The sequence below is a fragment of the Harmonia axyridis genome, chromosome 3 (assembly GCF_914767665.1).
Source record: "Harmonia axyridis chromosome 3, icHarAxyr1.1, whole genome shotgun sequence".
NCBI classification, from domain to species: domain Eukaryota; kingdom Metazoa; phylum Arthropoda; class Insecta; order Coleoptera; family Coccinellidae; genus Harmonia; species Harmonia axyridis.
This window is the reverse complement of record NC_059503.1, coordinates 28,825,051-28,839,442: the sequence shown is the minus strand read 5'-3', so window position 1 is coordinate 28,839,442 and position 14,392 is coordinate 28,825,051. Positions and strand designations below refer to the sequence as shown.

Here is a 14,392-nt window from a genome sequence, read left to right as displayed (position 1 = left end):
TCGATTCACGCACATCTGTCACGTCACGTTTTTGTGCCGTTCATTGAAAATTAACTGGCGCTGTCTACACTGAGCCGCCGCAGTCACAAATTACAACCTTCAGTCTGACTGAAGTCACCTAATATTCAGCAAGTGATTTCGTTTGAAAGATCTCTTATTATTTTGACGAACGGTAAATTCTCAATGTTCTTCAGCTTCAAATTCCTTGTCTACGATATCTAGTCAATATTCACTAATCGAATTAAATTCGGATAATAATATCTAAAAGTAACAAGAAAACGCAACACAACTTTACTTTCATCAGTTCAGCCTCAAAAACGTACATCTGCCTACATTCTATTTTCCTTAAATAGTTTTTACCCACTCTTCTATAGTACTGAGACCTCTATCATTATCTCGATACTTCTTCCAGGTTTAGCGTAGGTAACCTACCGCAGTGGGCTAAGAAACACGTCACAGGAGATTCTAGTCAGCCGCCTTCGATGACTAAAAACGTAGCGCAACCTAGAGGCAAGTGGGCACAGAGGGCGGAAAATGTTTTGCACTCGGACACCTTCGTGCCTAGCGTGCCCCATATTATCACTTCAGGTATTTGAAAGGGAAGTCGGTGAAGTCAATACATTAACGTTTTGACATGTTTCAGACAAGAGGTTCGATTCAGACGGCTCAAAAGATAGTTCCCTGGAGAGTACGACCGAGACGAGGAAGGAAATCAGTGCCTTCAAAGAGGTGAGTTTTATATTGTTTTACTCTGAAGTTCGCAACTAAGTTCCCGCTGTTTGATTTTTGATAGAAATGTACCTTGAGAAAAAACGGTTACCAATGAATCATTCAATTCAATCATTCTTTCTGGAAGAGCTAGAATACCATTTCGATGAAAGTGTTCATATTTTGGGGCCATTTTTTGATGTCTTCATATGAGTTGAACTGCTGATGAGCCTTGAGCCATCGTCCGGTGCTAGTAATAAATTGATGGTGCAATATCTGGGAAATACAGCTGGTGGAGTAAACTTTTTGAAGCTCTCGATGCGATTCATCCATCGTTTGGATTGAATGCAAAAATAAAATCAACATTTCTCTCAAATGACAATTATTTGGAACAAAATAAGAAATATTAACACAACCAAAAGTATATGACGCCAAAACAAAATCACTAATGTGTTAAAACAGTTTGTTTACCATCTGTCTAAGCTAGGTTCATGACGTTTTGAGTATGTCAAAATCGACAGGCACTTACTGCTGCAGCCATTTATTAAATAAACATCAGGAACTTAGTTGCGCACCTAATAATAATGGATCCTGTATATTTTATTATTCCTCTTCCCGTCCTAAATCATTAACTCCTCTATCCTCCGCCGATCAGATCTCCAAGGCGAAATCCATGCCGATACCCAAGCAAAGTACAAGTCGAAGACTCAAGTTCCGAAGTTATCACGACGCCCTCGCGAAACCCCAGGAGAAAATCCAGCACCCAAGGTCCAAGTTCGCCATAAGAAACTACAAAGAGCTCATCAAGATGTGTGGTTTGGAAGATTCGGTCAAAGGCGACTACTTCGAGAACCCTAAACATGTATTTTTGAAGAATTTAAGAACCATATTAAATACTTACTCGACTTGATGTCCGTCTTTTATTCAACTGAAGTTTTGGATTATCATGATATTTTTCTCATGTGAATTATTGGTTAGTTTTTAAACGTCCATGGTTTTCGTTTCATTGTTTTCTCTTTCTTGAAGATATCCAGCAGTAGGACAGTCATAACCAGCCGCCTTGAAAGCCGTAGGAGAGGTGACACAATGAGCGATACCGGTTTCGAGTCAGCAGCCCACGACGCAGACATAGATTCTGATCATGATTACAAGAACCTGTACTATCCCGCACAGGCAGATTCCCCAAGGTATGCTTCAATAGAGAAGACTCTCGGCTCCAATATTACTAAATTATTTTCTTTGTAGTGGCAGTGAGTTCACAGTTACCAATATAGATGCAGACGAGTTGAGAAAGTCCCAACGGAAAAAGAAAGAGAATAAGGTTGCCTTGAATGTTAAGTTGCCTCAGCCAAACTTTGACAGCAACGATTCTGATGATGATGAGGATGATGTAAGTTTTACGGAATTTATTCAAACTTCCTCATATACCTTTCGAAAATGTTTAGGCATCTACACCAAGCGGTGACAACACTGACAGAAACCCAATGTCCCTATTCTCGGTTAGCTCAGAGTCCCTGGATCAATTGGCTTCCAGGGAGAAATTCTTCCAGACCACATTCGAGAGCATGAGTGGAGCAGAGACAGAATTGACCCCAAGTGAGTTAATGAACTGTCCCCAAAATTTCTACAGCTCACTAATCAATTCTTTCTTAGTAGGAAAGACATCAATATCCTCGAAATTCTTGACCAGAAGTGTTGAGAGGAATAGCGATGCTATCAACGCCGTCAAGCAGGCTAAGACTGATCCCGAAACAATGAAGGTCAGACAGGAGCTGCACAAGAGGATTGCAGAGACCAAAAAGAAATTGGAGAGTGTAAGTTGTTTTTCTTTCTGAAAATAGAATTTTAATTTAATAACTTTGGAAAAAAAGTTCTATTTCGAATCCAAACTTCAATTCATGATTCATCTAGATGTTCGGCGTGAATTGCCAAGGTGTTTTATGGCAGAGTTCGGCTATAAATGATTTTCGAATTCAGAGTTTCCACTCAGCATTCTTACATAAAAAAAAAATTATGTGCCTTTCAAAATTGGCATGATCATTTTCATTTATACATATCTTCCATCGTCATAGCATTTTATATGTTTATTCACTTCTCATATGACAAAATAAACTAGATTTTAAATCCCTCTAACACTGCCTTGTAGTGGAAACTAGCAAAAATGAAATCTAATAGTTGTAAATTACAATATTTTAGACGTAATATTTCATTTTTAGGAATTACCAGTGATAAACATATATGATCGTTTTAACAACTCTGGTAATTATATTGGTCATTTTGAACATTACGTCAAACTTCCTTCCATCTTGTTTATGGTAAGGACTAAGGTTTTGAATGTTCACAAATGTGTTGTCCTTTTTACTGCAGCACTAGCTATATTACTGTGATTGTATCGCACGAGATCTGGACTGTTTCTTTAATTCTTCAAGGTCATACTTTTTATTGATACTTTTTTCGTGTATTCCACTTTAATTATGATTTCACAACTGCTATTGTTATATTGCATTATAGACGAATTTGATTTTCATAGAATTCTAATTACAATTCGTATATAAATCGAAAAAAAGTGTATAGTCTAGTTGAGAGGTTATTAATGATTTGTCGGTATCAGAGATCTTTCGAATTTTTTTAATTATAAAACATTCGTCATGAATGGAATCAAAATGTTCTGTTTAAAACATTCAATATCGTATCTTATCTACTAATTTAACAAGATCACTGCTTATTTTCAAAACCACTTTAGGATTGAAATATAATTTAGAATATACCTTATACGAATATCACCACGCGATTGACGTGACATTATATCCATCGAAAATATACGCATTATTTTGGTTTGAATTGACGAGGAAGAAAAATAATAAATTTGAATACCCATTTTCCACAGCTCTAACTGAAAAAAAAATAACAATTGAAATATCCGTAAAATCAATGAAGTAAGGTTAGAAATTCCTTTCTCCTGGTGGAAAAAATTATCTGATGGATTTACGACTCATCCATCAAACATAACTACAACCGAAGAATAAATAACAAAAATATCAAAGAAGCCGGTAAAACATTATATAAACGAAATCTTCATACTTCAACTCAGCAACGGTAACATAACAATTTTGATTTCACATCAATCAAGCACGATACTGCACATCGGGGGTGTTACAAGCACCGTTAACGTATGATAACGCCTACTTTGACTCTTTCAGGTGGGTCACTCTACCCCGCTGAGGTACAGCCAGTCCATCCATGACCTTTCCCACATACCAGAGAGGGACAAATGGCAGACAAACAAACAGCAAGGTAATCCCGTCGCGACCAGAGATGCTTCCTACATTAACAATTGCTTTTGTGGTCCAGACATTAATCCTTACTTCTTTAACGGTAGCAATTTCTCATACTATCCTAACATGACTAACACTGCGACCGTCAGCGGACAGGTCTTGCCGTCTAGCTCTTCCGTGCCGGCTGACCTGCAGCTGTGCGGTTGCTACATGAGGGACATCGCCAAGAACACCTCACAGCTTTCACACATCTTCGGTAACCTGCCTTCCACGGCAACTGACACCACCTCCTCTTCCACCGCCGCCACCGTAGACTTAGATACGAATTTAGGTACTGTGAAGCTGAGCGACATCATCAAGTCCACAACGGACAGTCGCCCAAGAAAGCTCAGATTGGACAAAACCTTTTCCAAGTATAAGCTGCACAAGTCATTGCCTGTGTCGCCTGTCAGCGAGGAGAGACAATTCTCCGACTACGTGGAACTTAAAAAGGCTTCCGAAAAGGAGCACGCTAATCGAAAGTCCTTCAGTTACTTCGTGGATGTTCAGGAATCGACCGATGACGGCCTGAAGAAAATCTGCAGTGATATTGAAAAGTTTTCTGAAAAGTTCAACAAGACCTACGATCAGATCGAGAGACACTTCGATACCAGGTTGGAAAAACCGGAGAAGGTATTCCTGGAGGTTCCAAAAAGCAGGCACTTGGTTGAAGAGGAGGAGGGTAATTTTAGTTCGGATTCCCTGGAAGAGTACAGCTTCCTTTCTGCCTGTAACAAAAAGATTAAATCGGTAATACCTCCCAGACGATGCATGTCAAACAACGAGATCTACAAGTACGACGAGGACGATTACTACGAGCCGGAGATGCCAAAGAGCGAGAGTTTCTATCTCAACCAGAACATTAAGTCTTCCCAAGATAGCATCCTTTCCGAAGAGAACCTTCTCGATGATAACTTGAGGAAAAGCAACTATAATAGCATGGAAAGCATTCTGTCTAACGAGTCAGATTGTAAATCAGCTCCTCTCGAAGTCCTCTTTCTCGGGCAAAAAACTCCACAGAGGAGTCCCAAACACAGCACCAGCTGTCACGATCAGTTCCTTACTTGTTCCTCCTCTTTGTTGAAGAGTTTCGATACCAATTTGTGCCAAGATTGTCCTAATCCTCAAGAAGGTACTTCGTACCAACTGTCCCCGGTGAAGATGGCGAAAACGTTAAAGACCACACAAACTCAGACGGATTTCGCCACGCCAGAGGAACTGGTACAGAAAAAATCCAAGGCTAGTGAAGAGTTCCAACGGAAACTACTTAAGTTCGAAGCTAGCATAGCGCAGACGGATTTGAGACGAGAGTTGAAAAAGAATATAGCTTATTTCATAGATTCCGGCCAGCGACAGAAACCAAGTATTAAGGTAGATCAGGAGAACATACCTAGACATAGCAATAAGGATAAGCAGCAACCGAAAACGGTATCGATGTCTAACGTCAAGATGTACATACCTTCATTGGAGAGTAAAAATAAACAGTACAAAAGCAAGTATTGCAATATCTTGAACAACAGATTAGAACCAAACATCGAAATATACGAGACCTCAAACGCTAACAAGACCGTCAATATAAAAACTTTGAAAAATTTCGAAAAAAACATAAACAAACATATCCAAGAGACTTCCAGCTTAGATAGGCACCTATTCACCAAGAGTCCAATAGGTAATGAAAAAATTGCGCACAAACCACCAAAAGCGGTGAGGCGTCATAGTTCCAAGACCAGGAAGACTAAAACTTCATATGAATACATAAAGAAAGAGGATTTCTACGGGAAGACAAAAAATAATAGAGAAAAGGTCAGAGAACAGAACGACATAGAAGTTTCGTACAAGGAAAAATATTCGGAAGTAGATTTAGAAAGCGCCAATAGAGCACCCAATACTAATGTCAATTTTTTAAACGAGCTTTATGATAGTTTAGATAAAACACTCACAAATTCAAAGATGGAGCAGGATTCTCTTGAGGTCAATTTAAACGTACCCAAAGACGACAGAATGTTCGACAGTTTAGAGATCGATTCCAGGAACATCTGGATGGAAACCATCTCCAAAACCACGAACATGGCTGCTTCCAAACTGGAGAATACCTTTCCCAGACATTATCCAGACGACAGAATCCAATTCGCCTTGGAGAACATTAAAATTCTGAACGAGATCCAACGCAAAGTTCACAAGATAAACAGTCTGGTGGAGGTGTTCAAGAAGAACATATCACGCGGTAAGGTCCACGCCCTATCTAGCATGTACGAGAGCTTCAAAACCTCCCAGAGCTTCTACAACGACTTAACCAGCCTCCAAGCCACGCCCATCCAGTTCAGGAGGCGTAACCTGAGCCTACCTACATTCGTGGAGAGGAGACTGAACCACGAACCCAAAGTAGTCAACGTCGAGAATAATGGAAAAGCCTCAAAGCCCTTGGCAGTTCAAACATCGGAAGGTGACTAGAACAGTTGATCAATGGGCATGTTCGATGTTTACCCCCACGTGTTGCACAAGATGAATGTTGTCGTGAAGCTGTCTTCCCCTCTTTCCACCTACCTCTTTTTTCGCTTATTAAAGTAGCTTTAATGCATGAAATCAATCTACAATAATGGTTGGAGTAGAAATGAAATTCTGGTGGATTTGGTACTCTCTTGGAATCTTCTATTTACATCTTTTTAATCCTGTCGTTACTTCAAAAAAGAATCTGCATCTGAATCTCTTCAAATGTTCAATCTTTAGTTGTTGTTATACTGAAACTTTAAAGGATGATTGGTACATAATCCACTAAACATGATAGTAATTTGTCCAAGGTATTGTAGATTTGTTTTTTGAGTTTCATAATGCATGTTTACAGCAAATTATTTAGACGAAAGCAGCCCAGACAGCAGCTTGCGAAGATCTTGTAGTCTCAGCGATCTTAGTATGCAAAAAGCGACGAATTACAAACGCAAAAACGAACCCAGTAAGTAAATAGCCAGTTTTGTTACGGTATCTCTCCTAGGCACCTAATTTTCGATTAAGGGGCATTCAACAGTCAGATCTGAGACCCGAAATGTTCTATTTTTAATAAAGATATATTGTCGAATGAAGGTTCGATGGGGCGATATCGTTACAAACTGTTTATTGCCGTCATTTGGTTTTCCGCTTCTTGTATACACATTTGCAAGCATGATCAATAGTCTCACCCATTAATTTTCATCCTTCATCGCTAAAAACCTGAATCGAAGGTCACGCATTCTGTGTTGAGAAGAACATAGTTTCTTTTTGAAGCAGAATGTTCTTCATCCTTGGAAATGCGTTAAATTCTCATAAATAAAACCTTCTTCTGTGTTTGTAGTTTCGGGCAAAAAAGCTCCACCTTCACACGTTCCAAGGAATAATACTAGATACGTAAAGAACAATGCCATCACTAGAAGCAGGTCCAGTGGAGGTCTTAACCAGTCCGATTCAGACAATGATTCCCATGACAAGAAGGTGTCCAGGTTGATGAGACCGACGATAAGTTCCCATAACAAGATCAACAACAAGAATCTGCAGAACAGGAAAAAACAATCTTATTCAACGAGTAAGTATGATATCATCTTCCAAGTATTGTTCGAATTTAAGATGTTTTGAATTAAGCCTTATGTGGTGAATTCCCAATATATTTATTTCAAATTTTCTAGATAATCTAAATACTGTTGGTGTGGACAATATATCAACATCGGATGAGGAGTTGGAACCAGTTGTGAAACCAGTTGTGCCTCCGAGAAATAGGCAAGGTAGTTTCGAGAATGGACATCCTTCAGTTGTTCCTAGAAGGTTTCTGAACAACAAAGAGAAGATGCGAGGTAAAAAGAGCGTAAACTCCTGTTTTTAATTGAGGAGTAGAAATCATATTATTTGAAAATGTTTCCTTGTAAATATAACGTATTTTTCATATAACAATGGTGACAAAAATTATGAAGGTCATAATTTTTTTCTTCATGGTGTTGGTTATCAACTAGGTATCTGAGTGGTTGAAATTGGTGTTGGTGAATTTTCTTCAATATAATTAATTTCAGCTACTCATATTCTTCCTCATTTCATGTTATTTTGAAAATTTTATAGCCTATGCTTCAAAGTTTTATATCTGTGTTTTTTTCCCCATATAACTATTACGAATTCTCTTGTAGCCAATAGACATACCATTCACTTCGAAAGATTACCAACTTTAGAAGCTAGTATGACTAGTGATGATTTGAATTTGACTTCAGAAAATGCTGACCAGACTCTTGTAGAGCGTAAGTCTAACATCGTTAAAACGCTGTAATACCTTACTACCTGCGCTTGAGTTCGCTGCTTATTTTTCGTTTGTGCTTTTCAAAGTGCTGTTTTCTCTAATGGCAAGACTCGTAAATATTGATGTGGATAAACAGCAATAAATGAGATATAACCCCTATATAAATAATAGTGTAGTTCAAGTGTTGTTTATAAGTGTATCATATCAATTAGTGGTGTAGTTTACTTAGTACTGTTACAATAACCGTAAGCATGGCTTTTTATAACAGAATACTAATCATTTCAAGAATTTATGGAAGAACATTAATCATTAATTGGTTTTGATATTTTTAAAATTGATCTGAATATAATTGTATGTGGATTATATGATTAATTTTTCTTCCTTAAATTTATTTTATCGCTATGTGGCTTTTATGTTTTGCTTTTTGTGTCTTTTTTGCACAGTCTACAAACTTAACACTCTGCTTAAATGATCATGCTCACACCTCATTCCATCACTTTGAAAAATAGCATATTTGTTACTGAAGTAAATACTTCCTTAAGAGCAACAGGTGTGCCTATACACTTTGGATTAAATGAATAAATAATACTTTGTCTGCTATTGAGGTTATGATTGAATTGGATGTTATCTATCTGCTATCCCATAGCGTTATTTTGCACTTGAAATCAATTGAGTGTACTCCTTCTGAAACAGTATTGTTTCAGTGTCCAACAACAAGAGTGAAGAAGTCATTTCCCAGCTGACGGTTGCTGCCAATAATGTGGTTGAATTGTACAATAGGCTGAACGACTCTGAGATCACAGGCGATTCATCTGGCGACAGCGCCGATAGGGAGGACGCAGTTCGCAAACTCGAGCTGTCTATCGTGCGCACGCATAAAGTGTTGCACGACTGTATCTTCAAGAAATTAAAGCAGAACAACGGTAACATCGACGTCAACCAGACGGACACTGTGAAGAAGTTGAACGATTTAGTCACCAAAGGCTCTAACAGTCATAGCTCCATAGTGACGATGATGGAACAGTACTCGGACATTCTGCTTGACATGGTGCAACAGAAGATCCACAACTCAAACATGTGATCGCGGAACCTCGAACCGCCAATTTTTTTACTGTGATTTTTTGACTGATCGTCCTCTAGCGTGTGTTATAAGTTTTAAACGAATCTCTCTCTCCCCCGTTTACAAGTTACTCCCATTTTTCGAACGTAATTTAGTGTTGAATGTTTGTTAAAGGTGTGTGATATAGTTTCAAAATGAGGCGTTGGAGATTCAAGCAACATCTGTGCTTCTGTCAATAATAAGCTTTGCCATTGAATATTCTCTAATCTATCTTTTGCAAGAGACATTTGTCGTCTTGTTTATTCTTAATCTCTGCATCTATGCTGTTTTGATAAAATGTCTCTTTCATAGATGTGATTTTACTGCTGCCGTCCTAATAATAAGGTTGGTTATCAAGCAATATTGTTCAGAAATATAGTAAATGTGACTAAGAAGGTATACAGAAGTTTAGTACCCACTTAAGCCATTTCTAACATTATAAAATAATTGTATGTACATATTCAAAAATAATCTCTTGAAATTATTGAATTTATCGGATTACGAATCCAATTTACTAACAATTTATTCAAAAAGTACCAGTTTTGATGACTGATGCACTGTTTCAGCTTAAGCTTAAAATAAAGTCTATAGAATATTTCAGTAAAGCTTCTAATTTTGGACATGATAATAAATCTTTATATTTATAAATCTCATAGGTATTTCACTTCTATATACCTCTTAGTTCTGTAAGACAGTCTTTCAACAATTTTCAGAAATAAAAATGGAAATGTAACCTCTAAAATATGAAAAATTTTTCCTGTCTCCACATTCACAAACATCAAATGTACGCCACTTTAAACTAATCGCTTTGAATTAATGCCATTGAGGAATCTTCAACGTTATGCTATAGTATTACAGGTTTTGAAGTATTTATTATTGAGAATTGGTAGGTGTTGTGTTTTATATTTCATGCATTTTACACTTATTAATCTGTGTTATTGTATTGATTGGTATAAGTACGAAAGAATTGTTTACAGAGGCAGTGTAAAATTTTCAAATGAAGTCAATATAAATGCGCGAGCCCAACCTTTGAATTTTCCTCATAAAAGGTGAAGAATCGCCAAATCATACTAAATATTTGAATTTTCATTACCTCAAATTTACTTCGATATGTCCCCCTAATTTTCATTAGCGAGATTTTTGTCTTCCTTTACTCTCTTCTTTCTATTCGAACCTTTTTCCTTCCATTTCCATTATATGAAATGTAATTGAAGAACGTTTTCAAGAGAGTTCAACTGTTTCACACATCAAAATGTTGAAAGTTTAAATTGGCCTCTTATAATTGTGAAGAAAAAATTAATTGCTGAAAGTGCCAATACGTGTAATAAAGTTTTCAGAGAATTTCAATCTTAACATGTTTTCATGATATACTAGAAATTTTAGCCTCCAGTTTCAGAGCAGGGTTTATACTTGAAGGAAATAAAAATTGGAATTTCTTCAAGAGTATCAATGTGAAATGTTCATTGTGCTTTCTTTATTCATTTTAATTATTTATAATGAATAATCGTTTTTAATTGTTGAAGTATTTTAAATTGTACTATATAATTTCTTAAATAATCCATTCCATACTAATGGCTGTTGAATATTATGTACTGAAAATGTAGCCAAATTAGTCGAATAATGTCATAACAAAGGAATCAGGAATTGAGGTATGTTCCGTTTTCTGTATATTTTGTGTGTCGGTACCAGAAGTTCTTTTAAGCAATTTGTAAAATATTTTTACAGGTAGGGTCGTCCCTTTATGATATTTGTAATTTAGACTGTAATTTCAAATGTAATTATGAAAATAAATTAACAAATTGATTCATTTTATCATCTACCTTTTCTTCCCTTTACTTTCTTGTGAATTTTCTTCAAATTCTTTTCATTCCAGATATCAGAGCACACAACTAAGATATTAAAAAATCCTAATGTGTCTAATAATACATAGATGAGCCCATGAGGCCCTTTGGTGAACATGCAGTACAGAACTAAAACATTGAGAGATAGGTTAAGTTTCTGGTACAATGACCATGAATAAGAAGATAAAGAAGTTTGAATTTCAACGAATGATAGAAAAGTATTATTAGTGCAATATGTAAAACCAATAAAATGTTCCAGTCAGATGATGCGAACATATGTTACAGTCAATTAACCTTCACGGATTAATCGACTGTAGCATAGGAGTGAAATATAGTACATAGTCGGCAATGTACTATATACATATTATTAGATCATTGGTGAATGTACATTATTGGAGCCAGAGTTCTAGTCCCAGGTGAGTCGTGGATATTCTGTAGCTCGAATAGAAAAGAACGAATCAGATCCTAATATGAGAAATCAGAGTGTTTCACTTCTATCGTGTCTAAATTTGGTATACTATATCCAATTCTTCTTCTATCTATGTATAACGTAATTGATGTCCATAGTAATTCTACACGAGTTAAAGAATACCACTTTGGAACAATTCTAATTCGATGGGTTCATTTCTATTGATTTAAAGTTACAGGCTGATTATGTTTCGTTAATATTATTGTTGAGCATTATGCAAGGTACATATTTGACTATTGGTGCATATTCTTTCAATGAGGTAAGACCATATAAAGATATTCGGAGTTTTATTCCTACATTATGATTAGTAGTGAATAACATCAAATTTCAAGAATTGAATTAGTCAAGAGTTTCTATAAATTAAAAACCTCAAACGCTTTATTCTCAACACACTGTTCAAATAGAAAAAAGTTTTTCTATTATTATTGAACACAAATGTTGATTTTCCAATTTTGGTATCAAACGCATTATTTTCAGACAACAAAAAATTTTGATAACATCCAAAGAAAGAGTAAATATGATAATACTAAACTTGCTGAAAGCAATTAGGGTAAATGCACTGGTTAGCCGACCGGCACTGGTTCTCGACCATTCCGTGATTTGAGATAAAATAATAATAAAAATATATCATGTAGTGCAAAATATTTTCGCGGTACGTGTTCTCGACCATTCTACCCTTCCAAGATAGTTTGCATAGTAGTGGTATAGATCAAAGTTTTTGCGCTAAAAATTAGTTTATAATCGTCTATCATAGAAAAGGGTTCTTTCTCGTCCTCTCTTATAAAAGTGCTTTGTGATATATGACCAGAAAATAGTAATTATTTCTTATTTTAAATGAATTATGTGTGTATATTTTGTTCCATATCAACTATAAGATATATTTTTGAGTGTATTTCAATCAAGAAGCCAATAAATGTATATTTTTTTGTTCATTATTCGGCGGTCGCGAACTGGTATTGGAAAATTTGTATCTTTTATTTCTCGACCAAAGTGGTCGAGAACCAATGTGTTACTTCAATAATTGTTTATTTCAACAGATATATTTCTGTTGGATCATTTTCCTTTTTTTTCGATACCCTGATTCATTTATATATTTACTTTCTGAATATTAGTTTTCGACCACCGAATTAACGTTGAAACACTTATTTCTACCCTTTATTTATTCGCGGTCGAGAACAAATTTGATTGTATTTAATTCTCGACCACTGGTGGTCGGTGTTTTATATTTTATTTACTCATTAGTTTCTAAATAGATATTAAGAGCAAAATAACCAAATAATGTTGTATGAGTTGCTATTTTGAAATATTTATAGAAAGTGGAAACTTTTGCAAAATATTTTTTTTTTACGTTTCGAGTGTTTCTTACTTGATTACCTCATCTGAGTGATAGGTAGTGATGTCGATGGTACGGTACGAAAATAAGTACTAATCACTCTTCTCGCTTTAAAGTTTCTTATAAAATTTTTAAGTGGAGCGGCCACTATTATTAGTGGTCGAAAACTAACACAAAAATGGTCGAGAACTCTGCGGCGTGGTCGAAAACCGAAGGTTATTGAGATTTTCTATATGTTTTCACATTTCAAAGGTTTAATGCGTAAAGAACGCTTAAAATTATATGACAAATCATTTAAAACTCGCCAAAGAATCGATGAACACCAACACCATGAAAATTTGATAAATTTATGTGTGAAAAAATCGTGCTTGAAATCGATGTTTCTGTTAACTGGTCGAGAACCAGTGCATTTACCCTATAATTTTTAATTATTTGAATATGGAATTGAGGACCTACACAGTCATAGATTAAAGTTATCTGTAATCAGCTGTTATTACTGCTCTTGTTAATCTATGAATATTTAATGCTGTCAAAACTAAAAAAAATAACCATAAAAGTGGGAATAAATTACAAGTTTGTAAATTATATGAGAAAGTAAAATTCAATCAATATGTCTGAGAAAAAAAAGGTTTTGATGGTTTGTCTTGGTCGGTTAAACTTAATTTATAATATGTATTTCATGATTAATGAAACAATTTGTAGGCAATATATGTAGATCTCCAATCGCAGAAGGAGTTTTCCAACATATCACTAAAGAAAAAGGATTGAGTTCCCAATGGATGGTAGACAGTGCGGCAGTTGCAGGTTACCATATCGGAAAATCTCCCGATCACAGAGCCCTTCTAACAATGAAAAATCAGGGGATATCATATAATAATAAAGCTCGTCAGGTAATACCATTCTTATAAGTCCTTGCCTAATGACTAAAATAGTAATTTGTTCAGGTCAGTCAAAAAGATTTCGAAACTTTTGATTTCATCTTTGGCATGGATGAAGAAAATATTTCAGATTTGAAAGGAATGGCGAATCAAAATCCAAACTGCAAAGCCACAATTGGTCTCCTTGGCGATTATGATCCAGAAGGAGAACGAATCATTAGAGATCCTTATTATGTAAGTGTTAATTGCTTGTTATTATGCTAGTCTAAATAACAACACTGCATTATAGAGGGAAATTTTTTCATAATTTTGATTTCTAGGATTCTGGTGCTGAAGGTTTCAAGAAATGTTACCAACAATGCTTGAGATCTTGTACAGCATTTCTTGAGCAACATTCATGAGAGTTTCATACTTTTGAATTTAGATTGAATGGAAGCAAAAGTTTTGTAAAATGGTAAACTAATAAAAAATATGCAAAATCTTTATCATATATCAAAATTT

General features: G+C 35.7%; 2 protein-coding genes across 21 annotated transcripts in view; both read left to right on the top strand.

The window, feature by feature from the left end:
• LOC123676572 (mitogen-activated protein kinase-binding protein 1) overlaps positions 1-11,411 on the top strand; it is a 127,763-nt gene extending 116,352 nt beyond the window's left edge. For 10 of the 19 annotated variants that reach the window (XM_045612550.1, XM_045612553.1, XM_045612552.1 and 7 more), the window contains 12 exons: positions 413-588; positions 644-729; positions 1,735-1,895; positions 1,954-2,098; positions 2,154-2,304; positions 2,362-2,522; positions 3,909-4,002; positions 6,865-6,972; positions 7,348-7,575; positions 7,676-7,840; positions 8,165-8,272; positions 8,976-11,182. In XM_045612550.1, the coding sequence (XP_045468506.1) occupies positions 413-588; positions 644-729; positions 1,735-1,895; positions 1,954-2,098; positions 2,154-2,304; positions 2,362-2,522; positions 3,909-4,002; positions 6,865-6,972; positions 7,348-7,575; positions 7,676-7,840; positions 8,165-8,272; positions 8,976-9,352 (1,960 nt within the window). In that variant the 3' untranslated portion in view covers positions 9,353-11,182. Of the gene's footprint in view, positions 1-412; positions 589-643; positions 730-1,734; positions 1,896-1,953; positions 2,099-2,153; positions 2,305-2,361; positions 2,523-3,908; positions 4,003-6,864; positions 6,973-7,347; positions 7,576-7,675; positions 7,841-8,164; positions 8,273-8,975; positions 11,183-11,243 lie in introns of those variants that run through there. The other 9 variants (XM_045612557.1, XM_045612545.1, XM_045612558.1 and 6 more) reach the window with 5 other exon arrangements.
• A 45-nt stretch (positions 11,412-11,456) lies between these two features.
• On the top strand, positions 11,457-14,374 carry LOC123676577 (low molecular weight phosphotyrosine protein phosphatase-like). 2 transcript variants are annotated; one of them, XM_045612567.1, is made up of 4 exons: positions 11,457-11,627; positions 13,716-13,903; positions 13,958-14,125; positions 14,212-14,374. In XM_045612567.1, exons 1-4 carry the CDS (start codon positions 11,594-11,596, stop codon positions 14,290-14,292), a joined length of 471 nt encoding a protein of 156 aa, XP_045468523.1. In that variant the 5' UTR covers positions 11,457-11,593; the 3' UTR covers positions 14,293-14,374. The 2 variants fall into 2 exon arrangements, with proteins under 2 accessions (XP_045468523.1, XP_045468522.1); XM_045612566.1 differs by lacking the exon at positions 11,457-11,627 and adding an exon at positions 13,503-13,660.
• Positions 14,375-14,392: the final 18 nt, after the last annotated feature.